This window comes from Triticum aestivum, chromosome 2B, assembly GCF_018294505.1.
Source record: "Triticum aestivum cultivar Chinese Spring chromosome 2B, IWGSC CS RefSeq v2.1, whole genome shotgun sequence".
NCBI classification, from domain to species: Eukaryota; Viridiplantae; Streptophyta; class Magnoliopsida; order Poales; family Poaceae; genus Triticum; species Triticum aestivum.
The window spans coordinates 618,619,408-618,646,284 of NC_057798.1; the positions used below are offsets into that span (position 1 = coordinate 618,619,408).

The following is a 26,877-nucleotide window of genomic DNA, read 5'->3' on the forward strand; positions in this document are numbered from 1 at the left end:
TAATCCTCTAAGTGATTACGTGATCCATATCAACTACACCATGTCCGATCATCACGTGAGATGGAGTAGTTTCAACGGTGAACATCAATATGTTGATCATATCTACTATATGATTCACGCTCGACCTTTCGGTCTCCGTGTTCCGAGGCCATATCTGTTATATGCTAGGCTCGTCAAGTTTAACCTGAGTATTCCGCGTGTGCAACTATTTTGCACCCGTTGTATTTGAACGTAGAGCCTATTACACCCGATCATCACGTGGTATCTCAGCACGAAGAACTTTCGCAATGGTGCATACTCAGGGAGAACACTTCTTGATAATTTTAGTGAGAGATCATCTTAAAATGCTACCATCAATCAAAGCAAGATAAGATGCATAAAGGATAAACATCACATGCAATCAATATAAGTGATATGATATGGCCATCATCATCTTGTGCCTGTGATCTCCATCTCTGAAGCACCTCCATGATCACCATCGTCACCGGCGCGACACCTTGATCTCCATCATAGCGTCATTGTCGTTTACGCCATCTATTGCTTCTACGACTATCGCTACCGCTTAGTGATAAAGTAAAGCAATTACACGGCGTTTGCATTTCATACAATAAAGCGACAACCATATGGCTCCTGCCAGTTGCTGATAACTTTGGTTACAAAACATGATCATCTCATACAATAAAATATAGCATCACGTCTTGACCATATCACATCACAACATGCCCTGCAAAAACAAGTTAGACGTCCTCTACTTTGTTGTTGCAAGTTTTACGTGGCTGCTACGGGCTTAGCAAGAACCGTTCTTACCTACGCATCAAAACCACAATGATAGTTTGTCAAGTTGGTGTTGTTTTAACCTTCGCAAGGACTGGGCGTAGCCACACTCGGTTCAACTAAAGTTGGAGAAACTGACACCCGCGAGCCACCTGTGTGCAAAGCACGTCGGTAGAACCAGTCTCGCGTAAGCGTACGCGTAATGTCGGTCTGGGCCGCTTCATCCAACAATACCGCTGAACCAAAGTATGACATGCTGGTAAGCAGTATGACTTGTATCACCCACAACTCACTTGTGTTCTACTCGTGCATATAACATCAACGCATAAAACATAGGCTCGGATGCCACTGTTGGGGAACGTAGTAATTTCAAAAAAATTCCTACGCACACGTAAGATCATGGTGATGCATAGCAACGAGAGGGGAGAGTGTGTCCACGTACCCTCGTAGACAGAAAGCGGAAGCATTATGACAACGCGGTCGATGTAGTCGTACGTCTTCACGATCCGACCGATCCAAGTACCCAACGTCTGACACCTCCGAGTTCAGCACACGTTCAGCTCAATGACGATCCCCGGACTCCGATCCAGCAGGGTGTCGGGGATGAGTTCCCTCAGCACGACGGCGTGGTGACGATGATGATGTCTTACCAACACAGGGCTTCGCCTAAGCACCGCAACGATATGACCGAGGTGGAATATGGTGGAGGGGGGCACCGCACACGGCTAAGGAACGATCACGAAGATCAACTTGTGTGTCTAGAGGTGCCCCCTTCTCCGTATATAAAGGGGGGGAGGAGGAGGGGGCCGGCCAAGGGGGTGGCGCACCCTAGGAGGGGGAAACCTACTCCAAGTAGGTTTGCCCCTCCCTTTCCTAGTCCAAGAAGGAGGGGGAGGAAGGAGTGGGAGAGGGGAAAGGCAAGGGGGGCGCCGCCCCCCCCCTTCCTTGTCCTATTCGGACTCAAGGGGAGGGGGCGCGCCTCTTGCCCTAGCCGGCCCCTCTCTTTCTCCACTAGGGCCCAACAAGGCCCATTAGTTCCCGGGGGGGGGTTCCGGTAACCCTCCGGCACTCCTGTTTTCTCCGAAATCACCCGGAACACTTCTGGTGTCCGAATATAGTCGTCCAATATATCAATCTTTATGTCTCGACCATTTCGAGACTCCTCGTCATGTCTGTGATCACATCCGGGACTCCGAACAACTTTTGGTACATCAAAACATATAAACTCATAATGAAACTGTCATCGTAACTTTAAGCGTGCGGACCCTACGGGTTCGAGAACTATGTAGACATGACCTAGAACTGTTTCCGGTCAATAACCAATAGCGGAACCTGGATGCTCATATTGGCTCCCACATATTCTATGAAGATCTTTATCGGTCAGACCGCATAACAACATACGTTGTTCCCTTTGTCATCGGTGTGTTACTTGCCCGAGATTCGATCGTCGGTATCTCAATACCTACCGGCAAGTCTCTTTACTCGTTCTGTAATACATCATCTCACAACTAACTCATTAGTTGCAATGCTTGCAAGGCTTAAGTGATGTGCATTACCGAGAGGGACCAGAGATACCTCTCCGACAATCAGAGTGACAAATCCTAATCTCGAAATACGCCAACCCAACAAGTACCTTCGAAGACACCTGTAGAGCACCTTTATAATCACCCAGTTACGTTGTGACGTTTGGTAGCACAAAAAGTGTTACTCCGGTAAACGGGAGTTGCATAATCTCATAGTCATAGGAACATGTATAAGTCATGAAGAAAGCAATAGCAGAAAACTTATACGATCAAGTGCTAAGCTAACAGAATGGGTCAAGTCAATCACATCATTATCCTAATGATGTGATCCCGTTAATCAAATGACAACACATGTCTATGGTCAGGAAACATAACCATCTTTGATCAACGAGCTAGTCAAGTAGAGGCATACTAGTGACACTCTGTTTGTCTATGTATTCACACAAGTATTATGTTTCCGGTTAATACAATTCTAGCATGAATAATAAACATTTATCATGAGATAAGGAAATAAATAATAACTTTATTATTGCCTCTAGGGCATATTTCCTTTAGGTAGCACACAAAGTGTTCCTCCGGTATTCGGGAGTTGCATAATCTCATAGTCTGAGGAACATGTATAAGTCATGAAGAAAGCAGTAGCAATGAAATTGTAACAATCATAATGCTAAGCTAACGGATGGGTCATGTCCATCACATCATTCTCCTAATTATGTGATCTCGTTCATCAGATGACAACACATGTCTATGGTTAGGAAACATAACCATCTTTGATTAGCGAGCTAGTCAAGTAGAGGCATACTAGGGACAATATGTTTTGTCTATGTATTCACATATGTACTAAGTTTCCGGTTAATACAATTCTAGCATTTATCATGAAATAAGGAAATTAATAATAACTTTATTATTGCCTCTAGGGCATATTACCTTTACACTGCAGCTGACCAAGTGGACCATGGCGTCAGAGGGCCATCTGGACTGCTGACAAGTGGTAGCAGAAGCAGAGCAGCGGCAGCGCACGTTGAGAGTTGTTCTCACCGGAACTGATTGCAGCGGCGGCGGCAGGCAGGACTGGGAAGCGAGAGGGGTAGGAAGAGAACAAAGAGGAAAGTATGTGAGGCTCACAAGTGGGACACCTAGCCACATCAACGCATTGTGCACATAGGCATGCCATATAAGTCTAAGAGCATCTCCAGCCGCGCCCCCAACACGGCTGTCCGAGGCAATTTTTTCGCGTCGGCGCCGAAAAAACGGCCCAGTCGCGCCCCCAGGAGACCGTTTTTTGCCGGTTTGGGCCGAAATTAGCGCCGGCTGACCCAGGCCAAACCCCGCGCGCTGGGGGCGCCCGGGGGCGCCGTGGCGAGTGATTTTGGTGCAAAAGAGCTACGGGCCCGCTGAGTCAGCGACGCGCGCCTCGTCGTCCTTGGAACGCCTCGGTTTCCCACGTGGAATCAATGGCAGGGCTGCCGCCGGTCAGCCTTGCCATTGATTCCTGATCACGGGCGGCGCGGTGATGCCTCCCCTCCCACCACGCGTACACACGGCACGGGGCTGTAAAAACCAGTGCCTCCCCCTCGCCTCTGGCCACACCAACCCACAGCTGCCACCGAGCTCTGCCTCTCTCCCCGTGCGCAGCCGCTCGCCGATGTTTCTTCCCTCCTCTCTCTCCTCAAGCCCATCCGATGGCCGCGTGATTCCCCGGTGACGCGACGGCGGCCAACGGCTTCGGCCGTTGCTCGCTCCACGAGTGGGAGGCCTACCTCTTATTCGAGCCAAACATCCCGGCGCCACCGGACATGCGCGCCGGGCCGACGGGGTGGAGGCTCAGCAACGGGGGTGTCCCCATTCCCCTAGTGCCCGACGGCGAAGCGCGCCCCGCCATCTTCGCCTCTGAGGTCGACTGCGTGTGGGCGTCCCTGACGGAGGAGCAGCGCGCCCTCCCCCAGTATGCCGCCGACAACCACGCGTCGTGGGCGGCGTACTTCCAGCACCGGCAGGCGCAGAGGCTTTCGTCCACCAACGGGGCGCCGGAGGTGGGGGGTGTCAAGAATAGCGAGGGGCACCGCGTATGGTGGGCCGTCCCCGGCCGCACGCTCCATGATGTGCTGGAGTACCTCGAGGGCGGCAATGACCCGCCGCTGGCATACCCTGTCACGGCGGCCGCCCCGATCCCCCGCCGGAGCGCCAGGCAATGGATGCCCAGGAGGTTCGGCTCCTCGACTTCCTCCTCTCACTCCCCCTCCCGCTCCTCTTCCCATTCTTCCGGCTTGCCGGCGGTGTTCGGCGTCAAGGCAGCGCCGGCATCCTCATCAATGAGGGCGGCCGGCGCGCCTCCTCCTCGGCTCCTTCGCGCTACGTCAAACCGAAGATGGAGCTGGGGCTCACCGCCGTGAAGACGGAGCCCGAGCTCGGAGGCGGCGTCAAGGAGGAGCTCGACGACGCGACAACCTTGAAATGGGCGCGCGATGACTGGGCGCGCATGGAGATGGAGCGCTAGTGCCGCCTACTAGCAGTTCAAAGTTTGGCGCCGGGGCCACGACGAGGGAGGCGTCGTCGTCCTCGACGACAGCGACGACGACGCGCCGCCGCCATCGGTCCGCCAGGGCGATGCCGGGCAGGGGTCCAGCAGGGGCGACCGCGTCAAGGAGGAGAAGGCCACCGACGACGACGGCGAGGATGGCAGCGACGTCGGCGACTTCGCCGCGCTTGTCGACTTCTTCGGCCCTTAAATAGTTGTAGTTGCGGCCTTTTTTAAAATAAATTTGCTACGGAATGTTGAATATGTCGAATATATGTCCAGTTTGCCGAACTTTAGCCGAATAATTTGTCCAATTTGCCGAACTTTGCCGAATACCCTTTTTTTAAACATAAACGGCGTCTCGGGGGCGGCCCGAGGGCCTGCGGCTGGGAACCCGCTCACCACCACACCCGTTTTTAGCGCCGGCTCGCCCCCAGACGGCGATTTTACGCGCACTCTGTGGGGCCAACGGCTGGAGATGCTCTAACAAATGGGTCAAACCGGTTAGTTTTGCTCTTATACCACATTAATCTTTGGATTAGTGTGATTTGTTACTCGCTTGTGCCGTAGAAGTGGTGTTCTTTTATGTTATTTTTTTTACAAAAATTATGGGTTACCCTGGACACAAATGTGTGCTTTGAGCTATAGCTGGCCAAACGGGCCGGCCCGGCCCGGCCCGGCACGGCCCATCCTAATCGTGCCTGGCACGGCCCGGCCCGCCAAAGCACGATTATTATACGGGCCGTGCCGTGCCGGCCCGCGTGCTGCAGCCTGCAGCCCAGGCACGGCCCAATTAGTAAACGGGCCGGCACGTTGGCCCGTTTAGCACGGCGGGCTGCATAATTTTAGCCTGTTATTTGACGCACTAAGCGTTTTTTAGCCTATTTTTATATGTTGGGCCATATATATATGTATAAAAAAATAAAAATAAAACGTAATCGGGTCGTGCCGTGCCGGCCCGCGTGCCCAGCCTCTAGGCCCAGGGCGTGCCGCGTGCCTGGCCCGGCCCGTTTAGCCCGTGCCGTGCCGGCGTGCTCACGGGCCGGCCCGAAAAAACCGGCCCATTTGGCCAGCTATACTTTGAGCCATTTACTAGATCCAAGAGAAAGCTCCCACGCACACCGTTGTCCGCCGCCACCACCATGCCCATCGCCCCTTCCGATGAGTTCCGCCGCCCCTTCTGGGTCCTCCTCCACATCCATGCCCACGCCCGCCGTAGTCGCAAGAGCGCCGCCGCCGTGGGCCGGGGGAGGAACAATGAGATACTACTTGCTTCCCTCCTCCCCAATCACCCGCCGACCCCCTCCAATCTGTACCTGTACCGCAAAAATGGGCCTTTCGGAGATACGCCCTGCGTGCTCTCCATGGTGGACAACCTCATCCTCTTCCACGCATACACCGGGCCCGAGCTCCGCTTCCCCCCGACACGGCTGTGCGACTTCTTCGTCTACCGGGCCGACCCCAACGAGCCGTCTCTCAAGCTACTGCCGCACCCTCCATGTTCCGTCGACAGGGATGATCCGTTCGGCATCTTCCCCCGAGGGGACAAGCACTACACCATCGCATCGCTGGTACCGAGCATATCCTCTGCCTACGATCACGTACTCCACCTGTTCGACTCCGAGACCCAGATTTGGAGCAGAAAAGATCTGATTGTTGAGTCGGCACAGGCGAGCTTTCCGGTTGATACCCCCGTCAGCACCAAGCGGATCTTATCCCAACACCATACATCCACCGTGATCACTCTTGCAGGCGCCATTTCGTGGGTTGACCTCTGGCGCGGCATAGTTTTCTGCGACATGCTCTCGGAGAATCATGCACTCAGCGGTGTCCCACTGCCACTGCCACAGATCACAGGACCTGCAAGGCATTACCGTGGTATCGCTTTGCTTGGTGGATGCATCAGGCTCGTTGAGGTGGATTCTGAAATCGTTGATCTCCCGGACACTTGTGATGAAGAAACCGGGTGGGCTATTGGCCGAACAGAGAACTGGACGATTACCACTTGGATCAACAAGAGTGACAAGGACGAGCGTAATTCTTATGCTGCTTGGAACAAGGTGACCACGCTTTGAGCTTCCGACATCATCCTCGGTGACCACTCCCTGAAGCTGCCGATAGGGTTGCAGAACCTTTTTGTTTCTGACCCAGCTATTAGCATGGATGGTGGTGATGGTGATATTGTTTACCTGACGGCCAGGCAGAAATATATGCATCCCAAGTCGTGGGTTCTTGCTATTGATACGAGGAATTACAAGGTGCAAGATATAGCTTACTCTGGCCATCTTCTTGTCGGAATGCCGCGCATAGATGGAAACTACTGCACTTGTAGTATCTCCAAGTAGTGTACTCCAACAATCCAGCAGGTAATTATTACGTGATACCTGCTACTGACTAATTGATTTCATATTTTAGGCCGTTCACCATTTCTTTTGGAACAGCTAGTAAGAAACTAATGTAATTGGTTAGGAGCACTGAGTATTTAACTGGATCTTTTTATATGGCTATGCTACGCATTTCAGACTTTTGCTTGTTTTTCTCTTGTTTGGCTGACAATGATATACTGTATGCAAGTATGTGAATATGAATGTATTATACATAAACTATCTAGCTGCTCAGATGATCCTAACCAAATTAGTTTTTTCTTTGTTTGTTCTGTTCCTTCAAGCATTTAACCTCCAAGAGTTTACTCTGTTTCATTGGATGCAGTATCAGGTTGGACTTAAGGTGCTGAGCAATCAAGTTGGCTTGGAAATAAATGAAAGGCAGCATTTCTGTAAGTTCAGGGAGGTTGAGATTGAGCAATGCATGCCTCTATCAATTGCTAGATTCTAAACAATCTAATGTTCTTCCGGTGTGGCTGGACATCATATCTATCCTAAGTAGATCATGCCCCAGGTCATTTTCATGCTTCCCTAGCGTAGCACCGGCACCTTGCTACTACACCAAAAGGAGGCAGTTCAGAGCTGATTTCGACAAGTTCGTGCACCACATGCTCATCGTTGATGACCAGCACAGCTGCCCGATGCACTTGTTCGTTCGACAGTAGATGAGGGTGTTGTTCGACAATACATGTGCGGATGTGCCGGTGGAACACCATGGTACAGGGCGTCCCCCGCGCCGGCTGCACAAACGGCGGATGGCTTCTGCTGGGTCAGAGAACGTCTCTACACGACCCTTTTCTCAGCATGCGAGCATATACTACTACCAAAATACATGGCGCGGCCAGGATCCCAATTAAGAGCAAACGGCAGCCGATACCATGAGCAGGCGAGCTCGTGCGCTTTACGGATTTTCATCCAGGATCAGGCTTTTTAAAGCTGGACCAATCGATGAATGCCCGGGTCTATTATAAACTAAAATCTCACTCTTCTTCCTCACCCATGTCTATCTCACCTTCGTCATGCTTCCGGTGCTACCGTCATCCATGGTCTAGTGCATCGCCACTCCACTTATCAAATTAAGCGGAAAACCTTGTTGCTCGGGCATTGTCGGATATTTAATTTTATCTTTTGCACCCAGGACGATTGCAATTTTGAATTTTTGGGCGATGGCAATTGAAGAAGCAGCCAAGTGACTGTCAGCACATGCAATACTTTTACTTTTGTTGTGGTTACAAACCACACACCAATCAGCAATCACCAGACGAAAAAGTAAAATAAAAATTGACGCAATGCACTAAGCAACACGGTCTTCCACTTGATAATTTGATATAAGTACAGCATTCAGACAAACTTATACACTACATAAATTATTCCGTCCTTGTCACAACAGCTGATGCATACACACATATAGATATGCCTCAGCTTGTTTTGTCATGCATACATACAGAGTAGCTAAAAGATGACAAATGAAGCAGGAATCGCCGAGCGGACTTTGAGGCATCTGTCTTGTGGAATATAAGTGACGGCGCGTCTGCTTCTGCCGTTGTCATCCATTGATGCCGTCACTGCCGGCTCATTCAGATAAGCATAAGTGCTTTTTTTCCACCTGCACCCAGTTGGAGAAGATGGTGGGTCTGTCATATCATAATCCACATGTACTACCGCCTAATTAAATACGGCACTAAGAAGCTTCTCCGTGGACGCTAAAGCATGTGTAAGAAGATAGATTCCACGAGAAATAAATTTTTAGCTAGCGTGTGGTATGCTTGTAGTATGAGTATGGCCCGTAATGCCTTTTATTTTCCACCACCTATGTCGTATACTTCTTGGCCATACGTTATTGTGCTGGTACGGCATTGTGAGCTGTGACAGGGCATCCAACTACGGGAAAGGATTGGATGGGGTGGGACACGGATTGTTTTCCACATCGCACTGGCTATACCAGTATACAGTTTCAGAAAAAATGGGCTGAAAGTACTTTTCAGAAGAGAAAAAGGACGCACTCTCGGTGCTAGAATTGCTACAGGAAAGTTGTGAGAAGAGGTTACCAGTGCTTGATCCCAATCCGTAATTCGGCGACCCTGCTGGAAGCTGCCACCATCATTCTGTTGCCGTTGATGCCCTTGTCACCTTCGTTCCCCTCCTCGAGAATCTCCCTTATCATTTGCTCGAAGAGCATATAATCTTCCATCTGCTTTCCAAAAAATCAGTCATTCCAAACATTTCTAACCACACGTTCTCTTAAAATCAAAGCCAGAAGTTTCATGATCGTAACAGGGGAAATGAGATAACAGAGCTTTTGTAGTTTTCTTCAGCTGACAAGGAGATCAGCGGCAGGATCTGACCTTGAACAGATAATGGAGAAAGAAATTACAGTTGATCAGCAGCAGGGTTCTGACCTTAAGCGTCTTGGCTTTGGCTCTCGCGGCCTCCTTCTCGGCGGCGAGGCGGCGCTCCTCCTCCTTCCTCCTCCAGAACCCCTCGATCTCTTTCCTGGTGATGCTGAACGTCATCTTCCCTGGATCGCCGATTTGGTAGCGTCCCTCCTCTTCTTCTTCCTAGGTGGAGTGTTGAGACGACTGAGGCGCAACAGGGACGCGCAGGGTCACCTCATATATACGCACTTCGGGTGCGGGGTCCTGCGTCACCTACGGAGCAAACCTAGTCTCAAGTCGGAAGTCATATGGGCTACAGTGGATGTGAGAATGATAGGTTGGGGGGGTTGGGTCCCGTTGCGTCTACTCTTCTCAACCATCGATGGCCGGCCGCCCATGGGTTTTGCAGCTTGTGCTTTTTTATGTGTCGTTAGTTGAGTCAATGCCTTGTAAACTAATGCGGACAAAGTGGGGAAGATAAAGTTACTTTGAGGCTTGTGGCAAAGAATAAGACCGGGTCTCGGGGTCTGTGCCAACAAGCAAGATGATCGCCGTCATTTCTAAATGGTTAGATGGAGCTGGTAATCTTGACAAACAAGTGGCGTTACACAAGGTGATTCCTTAACTTTGACTGCAAGTAATCACATCACATGCCCCTTCTTGTTTTTGTTGAGTGCTGCCTAAGCTTCACATGAACATTTTTTTTAGCTTTTTTAAAAGGGAAATGCACTTTTTTTTTAGCTGAGCTTCACAGGAACTGGTGTCTCTCTCTTTGGTGAAAACGAGACTTTGTAGGAGTTCGTGGGTTTTTTTAGCAAAGGGGAGTTTTATATTTTGAGGAATAGAATGGGAGTTTGGTGGGGGTGCAGCTAAACCTCGCTTCTAGCGAGAACGAGATGGGTCGGCCCAGGCGCGCAAGAGGCCACAGCTTCGCTTTTTAGGTTTTTTTTTTCACGTTTTATGTTTTTGTTCTTTCTTTCTTCTTTTTAATTTCGTTTCACTTCAAAATATTGTAAATAAATATATTACAAAAAACACTTTACATAAAACATTTCAAAAAAAATGTTAACCAAGTAATTGAAAAATATTAAATGTGTATACAAAAACTGATTCTCATGTATATGAAAAATGTATACAAAAATACAATGTGTGTGAAAAAAATTGACCATGTACTTAAAAAAGTTCAATCAATCGTTTGGAAAAATGGTAAACAAGTATTTTTTTAAATGTTAATCAAGCATTTAAAAAATATTAAGTCTGAATAGAAAAAATGTCGACCATGTATTCAAATATTGTTAATCTTGTATTTTCAAAACGTTATCAAGCATTTGAAAAAATGTCAAATGTGTATAGAAAAAACGCTAATCAAACATTTGAAAAGATGCTAAATGTGTATATAAAAAAAATTAATCATGTATTAAAAAAAATTAATTTGCTCTTGAAAAAGTGTTGATCAAGAATTTAAAATATATTAAATGTGCGGAGTAAAAATGTTGACCATGTATTCATTAAATGTTAATCATGTATTTAAAAAAATGTTAAACCTGTATTATAAAAATGTATTAGATATATACCAAAAATGTGTATAGAAAACAGTGAAAACCCGAGAAAAAACGAAATAAAACTGATGAAAAACAAGAAAAGAAACAAAAAAACCAAAGAAAAAGGAAAGAAAAGAAAAAAGTGAGTGAAAAGCGAGAAAGAAACAAAGAAAACTAAAGTAAAATAAAAATAGTGAAAACACAGAAAGAAATGAAAGAAAAACCAATGGAGAAACCAGAAAAAAAAACCCACTAAACTACTGGAAAACTGACTCGTTTCCTTCAAGTTGGTTGCGTCGTACAAATTTAACACGAACCTGACGGTGCCTCGGTGGCTAGCAGGGCTACACGGCAACAAGGAGATCGACTGATCCCAGCGCGCTCGCTTTTTCTACTCTATTTCTTTGAAGTATGCTATTATACGTCGGCCCATTATTGTAGACGCTTGTGGCGAGAATTCCTACTGTCTCGCTATAAGTGAGATGTAGCTCTTGCGGTTTGGTGGTGCCATGGGCGGACCTAGCATGTAGCCAAGGTGGGCCTTGGCTCACCTAGGATTTCTAGAAGAGGAAAAAATGTGTTTGTTATGTATTAATTGAGCAAAAGCTCACTAATGACTGAGCGCTTGAGCCCATAACCAGCCCACTGCCCATGTCTGTCTCCCATCGTCGTCCAAGTCATTGTATTCCTGAAAGTGCATCTAGGCCCCTAATAACATTTCGCGTGGATGACACAATTATATGAACCGATGTGTTCGCAAGTGAATTGTCAGGTTTTAGCACCTTATGCAAAATGTGTCAAGGATTGCCAACCCCCTCCCTCCCATCCCAAATTGAGAAGAGTCGAGAGATATGCTTGGAAGGTGGTAAAACATAGCTTTCTTTTTTGGTTCTTGAGTTATGGGGATTATGCACTATTAAGAGGGGCTCAAGGGTTTCGGAAGATTTGTTCTTCAAGTCAATCATCATACAAAATCCCACCTATCCACCAAAAATTTCAACGCCGAAAAGACCCAAGAAAATCTAAGTCAGGGCAGCCAAACTGGCATACTTTAGTCAGGTGGGGCACCACGCTGGGTCGCATTGCCACGGCGATCCACCGTCGACGGGGCGAATGGCGTGGAGCTCGAGCTCCCGCCAGTGTCCATCCGGGACCACTCAATGGTGATGCAGAGAGCAAGACCCTCGTGGTCTGGCGCCTCGCTGCCGGAGCCCTCCTCCACGAGTCTGTCCCAGTCGATAGGATCAGACTCGCTGTCGGATGAGCTGCCGAAGCACGCCATGGTAGAGGGGAGGGGATGGGAAGGGAAGGAAACTGGGTGAGAGCAGAGTGGACTGTGACTAGGGTTTCGTCCAACAAATAGGGTTGTTGTGGAGGCGTGGTGGTCCATAGTGGGCGATAGCCTACGTGGCAGGCCATAGTGGGCCACAACCTATATGGCAGGTGCATCCAGGCATTCCCGTATCCGCCCCCATATGGGCTGGATATGAAGAGTGTCAGACAACCTAGACGTTTTGGTTGGATTTGAATGGTTGGGTTGCAAAATTATGACCAGGTAGTTGCCCAGCCGTTTAGGGCAGATGCGGAATCCTGGTTGTAGATGCTCTTAGAGCATCTATAATATATGATGCACATTTGGAGATGTAAAACTAGGTGATCTATAATTTACATCATCAAAAAATGCTTTTTACATCTCAAAGAAGAGGCAACTCCAATAGATGATGTATATTGGTGATGTAAAACTCCAAATCCAATAGACAATGCAAATTGGAGATGTAAAACTGGTCGACGGCCGCGCGACTGTGTATAGCCGCTGTACAGACGCATTCGAAGAATCAAATAGCACTGAATTTCAGATTTGTACCAATAAAATTGCATCATATCAATCAAAGTTTGAAATCCTACATTCGGAAGTGCATTGTCTCAAGCAAAGTTCTTGGTCCAACAAATTAAAATGAACGTAAACTTCAAACATATAACTCAATTTTTGTACTCTCAATTGTCACTAGTGACATTGTGGACAATACCTTCATTGCCATCCCCATGCCGCTCATGCTGTCGCCCAAGCCACCTCCCATGCCACTCATGTTGCCGCTGAAGCCACCTCTCATTCCGCTCTTGTTGCCACTGAAGCCACCTCACATTCCACTCATGTTGCCGCCGAAGCCACCTCCCATGCCTCCCATGTTGCCACCGAAGCCACCATTCATGTTGCCACCAAAGCCACCTCTCATGTTGCCACCAAATGCACCATTCATGGCACCTCCCATCATGTTCATGTAGCCGCCCATTCCTCCTCTCATGGCACCTCTCATTCTCCTCCCATTTCTCTCATGGCACCTCCCATGGCACCGCCTCACTCCTCCCATGGCACCTCCCATTCCTCCTTCCATCATGCTTCTCATGAGCATTTGCTTCTCCATGGTCATTTCATCACGACAAAAGCTCGACATATGCCTTTGCCTTGGGATCAAGACTAGATGTGTCCATGAACATAAACTTGAGTGTCTTCTCCTTAGCCATCTTCAACTCCTCGACCGCCGCCTTTCTCTCCTCTAGTTCAATCTTTCTCTCCTCAGCCGCCACCTTTCTCTCCTCTAGTTCAACCTTTTACTCCTTGGCCGCTGCCCTCTTCTCCTTGGTCGCCACCCTCCGCCGCTCGGCTTCTCCCCTCTCCTCCATTTCTTTGAGCTTCAACAAAAAAATTTCTTCGGCATATTCTTTCCTCGCAATGACAATGGCGTCAAATCCTTCTTTAAGATCATTGTCTCCGGCCTTGGATCTCTTTACTTTTTTACATTCATCCAGCCTATATGATTTAGATACCGAGTGAGGAGTGGGCATCCTTCTCTCCTCAGCGTTTCCATCTTCTTCCTCCTCCACCACCACACTTTTCTTGTTGGAAGCATCAAAAAACTTTTCTAGTTTTCCAATATTCCTCATCCTTGAGCTCTTTGTAGAAATGATGGAAAGTGAAATCTTTTCCTTTCTTCTTCCTATTCTCTCCTTTGTTGTTCCTCTCTTGAAATAATCCTTGCAATAATTTTCTACAAAAAAACAACCAAGATGATCATCACATTAGGGAACATTTCAATATTGCGCAATGTAGAGAAAACACACACAAGTAGCAAATGATTACCAAGTCACTATCACCGCAATCAATTGGGTTCTGCGACCAACATTTGTCAAGCAACCGGTCCACTTTTCACATTTCGCATAGATGGTGCCCCAATGTTGACGAATAGAGTCCCTTGATTGAAAGTGGCCGCTAGTGTTGTGCTCATCGAAGTACTCCTTGATACGTTGCCAATACGTGTTCGCGGCTTGGTCACTCCCAATGGGTGCATCAAGAGAGACTTTTTCCACGTGATGCAAATCAACACATCTTTGGCGTTGGTATAATTTGTGGTTCTTCCTTCCATAACAAAGCCCTCTTCGTCCATGTCAAGATTATCATCATCGCATTGAGTATCATATTCTTGTGATGCACATTTTTGAGAGAAATGATCATCTTTTGATACTCTTTGTCGCGCGCATGAAAACTTCATCATCAAGACTACAAATGAGCGTACACGTAATCAACCTCACATTCTATTCGTATTGGAACTGAAAGAACAAACAAGAGGAAATCTGATTTCTTTTTTACCTTTGCGACATTTCGTCGAACACGTTGGATGCGATGGCCGTGGGCATGAACACATCTTCCTCCATGGCCAGAGGCGGTGGCGGCGGAGGTGGAGTAGGAGTTCCGTGACAGGACGCGGACGCCACGGCCGCTGGCGGAAGCGAATCGGTCGACGCAGCCGCAACTGCCTTTGATTTTGTGGCCACCTGAGATGGGTTCGTCGCCGGGTGGCGCCCACCGGCCGCTTCACACCGCCACTGTGGGGATTGGCGGTTCGCTGCTTCTTCGCCGGCTGCGTAGCCGTGGCGGCGACCAGCCAGGGTGGGGCAAAACTGGGGTTGCGGCATGAAGGCGAAGGTGGGATTGGGGAAGATGGTCGCGGCGAGGTAGGTTAGACCAGCGGCGGCTGGGTAGTCGGAGTCTGCCATGGCCCTGTTGGCGCGGCGGGTGGGTGAAAAAAAAGGCGGTTCGGCGGTTGGCGTGCGGTCGTCAGTTTTACATCTCCTGAAAGTGGAGATGCAAATGTGTTGTATTTTACTCCCTCCGTTCCTAAATACTTGTCTTTCTAGGCATTTCAACAAGTGACTACATACGGAGCAAAATGAGTGAATCTACACTCTAAAGTATGTCTACATACATCCGTATGTAGTAGTAATTTGAAATGACTAGAAAGACAAATATTTAGGAACGGAGGGAGTACATCTTCTAAAGATAGAGATGTAATTTACATCTACATCATCTGATTGGGAGTGGATTTTAGACCGATAAATTAGTTACGGAAATGTTAACGCCCACACGTGTGGATGTTGACCATCTCGACCACACGCATCCATCACCGTCCAGTACTATATGCATGAATCTTGGCACAATCTGACTGATTTTCTGTGCCATGTAGGACAAGGCGTGCGTGTGGTGTGTGACATAGTTTGCCCACACATCCATTTTACCACACGGAGGGGGCGGTGTGTGGGCGTTTAGCAGTTCACCCACACACCAGCTTTTAGTCACGCACAAGGGCTGGTGTGTGGGCATTTGCCATCTCGCCCACACGCCCGTCTCCTCTCCCACACCCCAGCTGCTAGTTGCCATGTGTTTTTGCAACGTCCATGGCAACTGCCCTAGTGTGCTTTATAAGCAGGCGGCAACTCTCTTTTTTTACCCGAGTTGCCATATGTTTTTGCAGGGTACACGGCAACTGCCTAGTGTGCACGTAAGCAGATGGCAACTCTCTTTTACCGAGTTGCCATGTGTTTTTGCATGGTACATGGCAACTGTCCCAACGTGCACGTACATGGCAACTGCCCTAACGTGCACGTTAGCAGATGGCAACTCTTCCTTTTTACATGGCAACTGCCCTAGCATACTTGTGAGCACATGGCAACTCTCTCAAATTGCCTAGTGTTAGTATGTGGCAACTCCTAAAGTTATGAAATCATGGCAACTACATTAGATCACACCATACATGGCAACTGCAGTTGAGCAACCATGGCAACTGCAGTTGTCCGACATGGCAACCGTAGTTCAGCGACATGGCAACTGCAGTTAAACGAACTTAGACGAGGGTCTGGACCATGGCAACTGTGGGCGCGCGGTGGGCGTCACGCGTCGCATGCGGGACCAGAATGGTACGAGGCCTGACATACGGGCGTGTGGGCGTTATCAACTTCGCCCACACGCACGCGTGTGAGAGGGGCCGGGAGGAAAAAAAAAGATGTGTGTGGGCATTAGTTGTTTTGCCCACACTTAGGTGTGTGGGCTGGTTGCTGTCCATGCCACACGGGGTGTGTGGCACAACTACCCGATACACCACACGTGTGGCAGTTATCGGGACCCATTAATTATCTTTACGTTCACATCATTGGAGATGCTTTTAGATGCCAGGTTCTACTCGGAATATTTACCACGTGCCATGCGTGTCCACTGAGCAGCCCAAAACTTCTAAAAGGCGAGGTTCGGTTTCACTACGGAAGGTAAAAGGTTCCGCAGACTCGATCATCCGACAAGGCCACATCGACGCGATTTCGTTGGATAAAAAACAGAGCGAGGCGAAACAGAGCGGCTGTGCGCCGTTGTTTCTGCTTCACCGACACCGAATACAATCACTAAGCATAAGATAGCTCCGAATACAATCACTGCGCATAAAAAAAAATGAAACTTCATGGGCACTAGCACCCACGGTTTTCTTGATATAGAAGAAGCATCCCTCATGAGAATTTCAGAAATTCGTCCCCGACGTGGATCGAACTCTGGTAGTTAGGTTTACAATCATGCGCCCCCAACCACTGGGCTATGCCCACGTCCTCAATCACTGCGCATAAGATAGCGTGATTCCGAGGCTTTGGCGAGCCCCTTTGAATCTTTCTTTCCCTCCCGCGAGAACCAAACAGCGCATAAAGCTCAAACCCCAGAGCAAAAGCGAACGCGCGAACGGGACAGGCATCATCGCCGGCATCCGCCCACGCCAAGCACAGCTCCGGCGCGCCGTCTTGCGGATAACCCCCGCTTCAAAAACCCCATTCCTTTCGCTCTCGGTTCCTCCAAGAACGGGCGACCGAGACAGAGAGGAGGAAACTGTAGCGATGGGCAACTGCTTCACCAAGACGTACGAGATACCCATCACGTCGGGGTCGTTCGAGCGGCCGCCGCCGTCATTCAGCCAGCAGCCGCCGCCCGCCGGGCACGGCAAGCCGCCGCGGCCGCCGCCCACGACGTCGCGCCGTCCGACGCTCCCGAAGCAGCAGCCCCCGCCCAGGCCGTCCGGCCGGCCGCCCCTGCCGAGCTTCCTTTCCGGGTCGCTGTCGCGGAAGGTGCCGGTCGGCGAGATCGGCCCGGTGCTGCAGCGGCCGATGGCGGACGTGCGCGCGCTGTACAACCTGGAGCGGAAGCTCGGGAGCGGGCAGTTCGGGACGACGTACCTGTGCACGGAGCGCGCCACGGGGCTCAAGTACGCCTGCAAGTCGGTGTCCAAGCGGAAGCTGCTGCGGCGCGCCGACGTGGAGGACATGCGCCGGGAGGTGACCATCCTGCAGCACCTCAGCGGCCAGCCCAACATCGCCGAGTTCAGGGGCGCCTTCGAGGACGCCGAGAACGTGCACCTCGTCATGGAGTTCTGCTCCGGCGGGGAGCTCTTCGACCGCATCACCGCCAAGGGGAGCTACTCCGAGCGCCAGGCCGCCGCCGTCTGCAGGGACATCCTCACCGTCGTCCACGTCTGCCACTTCATGGGGGTCCTGCACCGGGACCTCAAGCCCGAGAACTTCCTGCTCGCCAGCCCCGCCGACGACGCCCCGCTCAAGGCCATCGACTTCGGCCTCTCCGTCTTCATCGAAGAAGGTCAGCCAGCACCATGCCACAAACTTTTCCATGATCCCACACATGACATGATTCACAGTACAGTCTCAATGCAACACGAACAAACAGTATTATCGAAGCATAAATCAATGCAGAAAGCATTGTTACAACAGAGGAGGGGATAATTCAGATAGACAATTCAGTCAAATTCAGTTCAACATTGCATAGAAGATACAAATATATAGCATTTTTTCCCCTCAAAAAATGCAGGAAAGGTGTACAAGGACATTGTGGGAAGTGCATACTATGTGGCGCCAGAAGTATTGCATCGGAATTATGGGAGAGAAATTGATGTCTGGAGCGCTGGAGTGATCTTGTATATTCTCTTATGTGGTTCGCCGCCTTTCTGGGCAGGTAAGTATCCATCCATCTTCAGCTTCACATACTACATTGTGCATATCACACGGCTAAATCTTGCAATTTGCAAATTTGAGCAGAAACCGAGAAGGGCATATTTGACGCAATACTGGTGGGTCAACTTGATTTCAGTAGCAGCCCCTGGCCGACGATATCTGAAAGCGCAAAGGATCTTATCAGACAAATGTTAAACAGAGATCCCAAGAGGCGTATCACGGCAGTACAGGCCCTAGGTAAGTACACCATCTGGGGTTATGAGTGAAGAGTTCTTCTGCATTTGTATAGAATATAGTACATCGTTGCGATAAATCTGCTTGTCCGTGTGCAGAACATCCATGGCTCAAAGAAGGCGGTGCATCTGACAGGCCTATCGACAGCGCGGTCCTATCAAGAATGAAGCAATTCAAGGCGATGAACAAGCTAAAACAACTAGCGCTTAAGGTGAATTATCCTTGACAAAGATGACTTCTACTATGTGTTGGTATAACTAAGCTGACACGCTGCTTCTTTCATTTCATCTCAAGGTAATTGCAGAGAACCTGTCACCTGAGGAAATCAAGGGCCTGAAACAGATGTTCAATAACATGGACACAGACAAGAGTGGGACCATCACAGTTGAAGAACTGAAAATTGGTTTAACAAAGTTAGGATCAAAGATCACCGAAGCAGAGGTTCAGAAGCTTATGGAAGCAGTAAGCTCATTTCTCTTTTGTTTCACCCTTCACCATAGGTTAAGTATATCAAGATTTCATTGACCATGCTATGATTCAGGTTGATGTAGACAAGAGTGGCAGCATAGACTACACAGAATTCCTGACTGCTATGATGAATAAACATAAGCTGGAAAAGGAGGAGGATCTGCTCCGTGCATTTCAACACTTTGACAAAGATAACAGCGGGTAATTCTAATTTCGCTAACCAATAAATATACTTTATCTTGCATGCATCACCATAAATTAAGGAAGATACAATTAACCAACGCTAAACTTGTGAAGCCAATTTAAGTACCAATCGTGTTATTGAATGCATAAAAATTAACAATACTCATTTGTGCCGTTCTTGCATTATTGATGGTGGCTCACTATCACCATCCACTGAGAACAACGTCAGTCAGCAGGTACTAATCATAGACAATATGCACAATAATAACTGTAGGTACATATCAAGAGAAGAACTCGAACAAGCCATGACAGAGTATGGAATGGGTGATGAAGCAAATATTAAAGCAGTATTGGACGAAGTTGACAAAGACAGAGTGAGCTTTTTTTCCCCTCACCTTTCTTTCAAAACGATTTTGTCCCACTTTAGTGCCAACTGAACATATTTAACCCCTGTCATCGTTAAATTCACAGGATGGGAATATCGACTATGAAGAGTTTGTGGAAATGATGAGGAAAGGAAAATAGACCTGAGGAAACTTGGGCCTCTTGATGAACAGAGTTGTATAGAGATGTTTTAATATATACTGCGAAGATAAGCAAACTGTAAAGTATAACTCTGGAACAAGTTGCTTGCAATGTGTGTGTATATAGAAAAACAATGTTGCCATATACCCAAAATACTTCTTTTCCTTCGTATGCTTTGATACGTGTTAATACTAATCTGCACACAAGAAAGACCTGCACTTAAACAAAGTTACAGAAACTGTTAATCCGGACCTAATACCAAACAGACCTCGCAGCCAAGCCTAACATCTAAAGACCTGAGGCCCCAACCAAGCCACTTGGCGGGTATGGGGCACACACTGGTCCGGCGCGCTCTCAGAGGCCGCCGCCGCCAACTGCCACCACTCCATCTTCAGAGTTGGACTGACGCATCAACCTTGCCCGGTCTAGCTGTGGTCGACGCCACCACGACGCCAGACAACGCTACCATTCTGCGCTCGTCCATCAACACACGCCCAGCAGCGAGACCCCGCTGCTCCATGCCGCTGAGACCCGCCATTGCCGACGTGTCACATGCAACGCCACTCCTCCTTCGCGAACACCACCTGCTACCACTAGTCCCATCCCCTTCCACCTGCAGATCCTCTGCACTCCCAACCGAGCCCCAGGCCGGTAATCGGGGTGGGTAGATTGGGCCCTCAGCTGCGCCTTCACGATGGAAAGTGGCGCCCATGGGCGTCGCTGCCGCCGAGCCGGCCAGACTGGCGAAGGTTTCCCCCGGACCCAAAGTACATCATCAGGGCTCACCATCACCGCAGCCTGCAGCCGCAAACCACCGGGACGACGAGAGAGGCAGTAGGAGAAAGGGGAACCTCCAGATCTGACGCAACGGAGCAAGGCACCACGGCCGGACTCCACCAAGGACCCGTCACCCACGCGCCAAGCACACTGGCCAGCGTCGCCTGCAAATGTCGCCAGCCGTCGGCCGCCGCGGCCTCGCCTACAAGGCCGCCGCCCAAGGATCCGCAGGCCACCGATGCGATACTCTAGCCCGCAGGCCGACAAGATCGATCCGAGCGCCGAGATCCCCGTCGCCACCTTCCCCGGCGCCCGTGCGGGCTTTGCCGGGGGCCGTCCCCGGTGGCGGCGAGGGACGGAAAGGAGATGAGGGGAGGCCAGGCGGCGAAAGATCGGATCGCCCCCGAGTCCCACGGGGGCGACACGAGGGCCGTGTGCGTTGGTACAGAGGTTCCTGTTGTCGTAGCTAACATGTGGTACATGTGATATCACCAGTAATGGTATAGGAAAATTGCAATCATTTCATTAGAGCAAAAACTCTCAGAGAGGAATCAGAGTATTTAGTTCATTGGCTCAGGCTCATCGCCTTCAACTGCAATAACGAGTATTATTTAGCAAAATCTCCTTCACCATAATAGTCAACCACTCTGCAATCATCAGGAATTCAGGAGCTTTGCTAGAAAGCACCACAGTATCCTTTAGTGCAATTTGGGGGCTTCATATCATGTTAAACCTGGGTAATTTTACAAGAAAAAACTTATTTACATTTTCCGTTTTTACAATCTTATCAGGAAGCTACTAAAAATTAGACACCGAGTCACCATTCAAACATAGCACATGCAGAGAAGCAACAAGTACTTTGATGCAAAAATAAAAAATGTGAGTGAAGTCCAGGAAATTTTTAGCCTGTTCGGGTGCAAGGAATTCACTGCATGAAAAAGGAGAAAGAGATATCACTGCAAGTCCTTGTGGAATCATATGGTGTTTCTCCCCCTCTACCTTCTTCTGATGAATTGAGTTTTACCTTTGAGGTTTCACTATTATCGAACTGAATACTAATATGTATTTGAGAACACTTTATGTATGTCTTGCATGGGATACCCGTGGTGACGATGGAGTATTCTATTGATTCACTTGATGTATGTTTTGGCACTCAACTCGCGAATTCCTGGGGTGACATTGGGGTAATCTATGCATAGGGGTTAATGCATGTTTCCATCCTTGTTTCTCCGGTAGAAATCTTTGGCACTCTTTGAGGTTCTTTGTGTTGGATTGAATATTATGAATCTGAAGTTGTTTGATGCATATTGTATAATTGACCCATGGGTGACATTGGAGTATCTAGGTGACATTAGGTTTGATTGATGTGTGTCATATGGTGTTATTTTACTACGAACTCTAGGGCTATTTATGGCACGTATAGGAATAGCTCAATGGATTAATCGGGAAGAATAACTTTGAGGTGGTTTCGTACCCTACAAGCAATTTCATCTTATGTTCTTTGCGATAGGAACTTTGGAGTGACTTTTGTCGCACGTTGAGGGATTGTTATATGATCTAATTATGTTATCATTGTTGAGAGAACTTGCACTAGTGAAAGTATGAACCCTAGGCCTTGTTTCTAAGTATTGCAATACCATTTTCGCTCACTTTTATTACTAGTTACCTTGCTATTTTTATATTTTTAGATTATAAAAACATATATCTACCATCCATATTCCACTTGTATCACCATCTCTTCGCCGAACTAGTGCACCTATACAATTTACCATTGTATTATGTGTGTTGGGGACACAAGAGACTCTTTGTTATTTGGTTGTAGGGTTGTTTGAGAGAGACCATCTTCATCCTACACCTCCCACGGATTGATAAACCTTAGGTCATCCACTTGAGGGAAAATTGCTACTGTCCTACAAAACTCTGCGCTTGGAGGCCCAACACAAGTCTATAAGAAGAAGGTTGGCGTAATAGACATCAGCGGATCTCGGTTTCTTGGGCCCGGTGTTGCTCCCAAACTCTATCGTTTTAGTCGAGCCATGATTGGTATCCGTCCCATCTATTGGGAGGGTAACCTCTTGATCCATAGATGGATCTTGACTGACCTGCTCTAGCGGCCAGGTCATGTCGACGATCGTATTAACATAGAGAAGGGGGGCTGGTGGATGTTCGGCTTCTCCAACCAGCCTCTCCCTACCTTGAGGGGGGCGGTTTGGCTGGTCGCCTTGAGTTCGTCTAGGTGGTGCGGGCTCAGTAGGGTAGTCGTCAAATTGTCGCAGCAGCTTCCGCTTTGGGTAGCTTTTGTTCTATTGCTCGTAGCTGTACCCATCTAGCTGCCATGACTTTTGTCCATCTGTCGTTGAGGGTGTCTTGGTCGGCCTTGTGCTGTTGTTGCTTCTTAGTTAGGCTTCGTGCAGTGGCAACAAGTTGTCATTTAAACCACTCTTGGTCGAGTGGGTCCTCAGGGACTATGAAGTCCTCGGCTTCTAGGCTGACCTCCTCTTCGGAAAGAGGGAGGTAGTTACTGTCCTCGAAGTCACTGAGGTCCTCGGGGTTGAACTCATCCTCGCGCTCTTCCGTTCCATCAAGATGTTGGTCGGGGGCGGGATCGCCGAGGTTTTTGATATTGCCCGAGGTGTCGTCTGATAACCCACAAGTATAGGGGATCGCAACAGTTTTCGAGGGTAGAGTATTCAACCCAAATTTATTGATTCGACACAAGGGAGCCAAAGAATATTTGCGAGTATTAGCAGTTGAGTTGTCAATTCAACCACACCTGAAAGACTTAATATCTGCAGCAAAGTATTTAGTAGCAAAGTAGTATGATAGTAATGGTAACAGTGGTAACAGTAATAGTAGCAATTATGTAGTGATTGTAACAGCAGTAGCAACGCAAGTAACTCAGCAAAGATCAATATGTGAAAAGCTCGTAGGCATTGGATCAACAATGGATAATTATGTTGGATGGCATTCATCATGCAATAGTTATAACTTAGGGTGACACAAAACTAGCTCCAATTCATCAATATAATGTAGGCATGTATTCCGTATATAGTCATACATGCTTATGGAAAAGAACTTGCATGACATCTTTTGTCCTACCCTCCCGTGGTATCGGGGTTCTAATGGAAACTATGGGATATTAAGGCCTCCTTTTAATAGAGAATCAGAACAAAGCATTAGCACTTAGTGAGTACATGAACTCCTCAAACTACGGTAATCACCAGAAAGAATCCCAATTATTGCCACCTTGGGGTATGCGGATCATAACTTGTAATAGGTGTCTACAACTTGCAAGATAGGATCAAGAACACACATATATTCATGGAAACATAAAGGGTTCAGATCTGAATTCATGGCACTCGCACCCTAGTGAAAAGCATTAAGCATACCAAAGTCATAGCAACATTAATCTCAGAACATAGTGGATACTAGGGATCAAACCCTAACAAAACTAACTCGATTACATGATAAATCTCATCCAACCCATCACCGTCACTACAAAAAAAGACACATCCGTGACATTTTGGGCCGAATGAAAAAAAATTCTGTCATACTTATGACACTTCTATGATGGTAATTATGACAAAACCATGTATCATCGTAGATGTGGTGGGCTCCTACTTCTATGACAAAAAATCATGACATAAAATGGGCTTTTCATCTTGGGAAGGCCGGAGACGCACCTGCATGACATTCTTTGGGCCCTCCATGACGGAAAAAAATCGTGGTAGAAGCGAGGGCGAGGAAACTTTTGGGGACTTCCCGGTTATGGTGGGTGGTCGGTGCCGAGCGATGCACGGAGGTTTGCGCGTTTCTCTCGTACACGTACGCGCATGTGTGCGAGGTGTTGCGCTCTAACTGAACCCGAGCGATGCGTTGGCTTTAAAACAGTTCCCGATGGCGGGTGGATGAACAGGATCCCGTGGTAGTAGAGGATGTTGCCGCTGGATGAACAGGACCCCGGTCGAGGAGGTGGGGTGGATGAATAGTAGCTGATGGAGGGAGCCCGTGGAGGGCAGGTTGAACAGGACCCCGTGGAGGGGCTAGTTGAACAAGACCCCGTGGAGGGCTGGTTGAACAGTAGCCAGTGGAGGCTAGATGAACAGGACCCCGTGGGGGGCTGGATGAACAGTTGTCGGTGGAGGCTAGAGGAAGTTGATGGTGGATGAATAGTAGCAGGTGGAGGCTACAAAAAGTCGACGGTGGATGAACAGTAGCCCTGTGGAGTCCCATTTTGCGGTAGGCCACACCCCTCCCGATGAACAGGACCCCCGTTTTGACCATAGGAGGTCGAAGAGAAGTCCGTTTCCTCTACTTTTATGTACGCCACACCCCTCCCGGTGAACAAGACCCCGTTTCGACCGTAGGAGGTCGAAGAGAAGTCCGTTTCCTCCATTTTGCGGTATGCCACACCCCTCCCAGTGAACAGGATCCTGTTTCGACCGTAGGCGGTCGAACAGAAGGGCGTTTCCTCCGTTCTACAATACTTCAGGCCTCGTTTCGGCTGTTCCGTCCAAGCCGGTTGTCGTGACCTACACTGGGAGGCCCATAGGCCGGTACGTACATGATGGACCTCAAAAAATAAGTTGAAACCACTGTCTCGTTATGTCGTGGGCTACGCATGTTAAAAAACAAAACCTAGGCCTAGCTTATACTTGTTCTCCCTCTGGAAAAAATGATACCAGCTAGATCCCCGATACCCCTTTCATGCAACAACAGAAAAAAATATCCTCGATACCCCTGGAAAAAAAGCTCCTCGATGACATTGTTGGAAATTTATTTCATTTATTGACTATAGGTTGACAAACCCGTGGGCCCCAACGTCAGTATACAATTAGGAGGAAGCTTTTTTTTCCAATGAGGCACTTGCTTGCGTACGCCTTGGAGCTAGTGGGTCCCCACTATCAGTCTATCGGCGTATAGTTCTCTCCTGATTCCTCTCGTTTGTTTAGCATGTTGACAATGGCATACGGCGGCGCCACGGTGAGTGCACATGAACCGGAAAGAACCGCAGCCGGGGAAGATGCCTTCATTCTTTCAAACATACCACACTAACCCGGTGGCTGCAGCCCTCTCACCCAAAAGCTGTACTACCCGGGTTCGATTCCAACTGGTGCAATTGAAAAATATCTAACACTTGCCAAAAAATCGTCCCTAGTTTACCCAGTTTTTCACGCACTCAACATTGTCTTGCCATTTTGAAAATAGCATATATTTTTGACTTTGCATCATATGAAGATGTGCCATACGGAATGTTGATCAGCATGATGTTAACTTGTTGTTAGTTCCATTTTTTTTACCATGAATAAAATTTCCAACATTCTGTTATCCATGTTTGAAAAGTGCATATTGATTTAAATGCTCTGTCTCCGAAACATGCAGTTTCTTATCTGAAAATCACTTGGACAAGCAACCATCAACAGTGTTGGATTCGATTCTACGCTTCTTCAATCCCCCGGAAGCGCGAGGGGGAAATAAACTTCTGTCTCGTGCTGCCGGTTGGGGAATGGAGCGAACTGGATTAAAGACGAGGCCGGCGGCGCGACTGAAGAAGCACATCAGACGCAATTATTTTTCTTAGTGGATGGCTCTCGATGGCATTTTTTTACTTGCCTCTGCACCACACAACTTGTATTTTTAGCCTCCCAGTCTGTGGTGGACTAGTAGCCCATTTGCTGGGCGGACCAGCCTATAGAAGGCAAGGCAGCACTTGATTTTTCATCAAGCCCCCAAAACAATGCAGTACTATGTTAGTTTTGAGGCCGAAAACATTGCGGTAGGGGTTGAGCGGGGGAGGAGGGAAGACAGAGCAAAAAGATAAAAAAAGAGCTGATGCACCATTGCTACCCTAACAAGAGGTGCAATTCTTCTCGGGAAGGTGTGCAGTTGACACCCACACGTCACAAATCTCATAGTAGACATACTAACAAGTTCACACACAAGTACAATAGAGAAGGTAAACATTCGTTTCAAACTTAGGTTCACAGGACAAATTCATATTCATAGCCAACATTCACAATCCACAACTCAAAAGATTCATATATACACAAGTTCAGCATGTCTATGCATCCAAATGATTGATATATCACAAACAATATTCATAGATAATTCACAAAAAGATTCAGATATATGCATGTTCAGTATATTTATGCATCCAAATGATTGAGATCGCAGCAAATATCATCCATGTACAAACTTTAATTACCTAGGGTACAGACAGCTAAATGGTGTTCATCCGAGGTACTT

The 26,877-nt window shown here is 48.3% G+C and overlaps 3 protein-coding genes across 3 annotated transcripts; 2 read left to right on the forward strand and 1 right to left on the reverse strand.

The window, feature by feature from the left end:
• Positions 1-5,938: 5,938 nt before the first annotated feature.
• On the forward strand, positions 5,939-7,723 carry LOC123046329 (uncharacterized). Its single transcript, XM_044469657.1, has 2 exons — positions 5,939-7,181; positions 7,525-7,723. Exon 1 carries the CDS (start codon positions 5,958-5,960, stop codon positions 6,888-6,890), a length of 933 nt encoding a protein of 310 aa, XP_044325592.1. The 5' UTR covers positions 5,939-5,957; the 3' UTR covers positions 6,891-7,181; positions 7,525-7,723.
• A 771-nt stretch (positions 7,724-8,494) lies between these two features.
• On the reverse strand, positions 8,495-9,906 carry LOC123046330 (uncharacterized). Its single transcript, XM_044469658.1, has 3 exons — positions 9,599-9,906; positions 9,248-9,390; positions 8,495-8,805 (listed from the first exon to the last, which is right to left on the reverse strand). Exons 1-3 carry the CDS (start codon positions 9,710-9,712, stop codon positions 8,652-8,654), a joined length of 411 nt encoding a protein of 136 aa, XP_044325593.1. The 5' UTR covers positions 9,713-9,906; the 3' UTR covers positions 8,495-8,651.
• Positions 9,907-17,169: 7,263 nt separating this feature from the next.
• On the forward strand, positions 17,170-20,018 carry LOC123041782 (calcium-dependent protein kinase 12). The gene is made up of 8 exons (XM_044464342.1): positions 17,170-18,073; positions 18,302-18,445; positions 18,529-18,681; positions 18,777-18,889; positions 18,973-19,140; positions 19,220-19,347; positions 19,604-19,703; positions 19,801-20,018. Exons 1-8 carry the CDS (start codon positions 17,320-17,322, stop codon positions 19,852-19,854), a joined length of 1,614 nt encoding a protein of 537 aa, XP_044320277.1. The 5' UTR covers positions 17,170-17,319; the 3' UTR covers positions 19,855-20,018.
• The last annotated feature ends 6,859 nt before the right edge of the window (positions 20,019-26,877 follow it).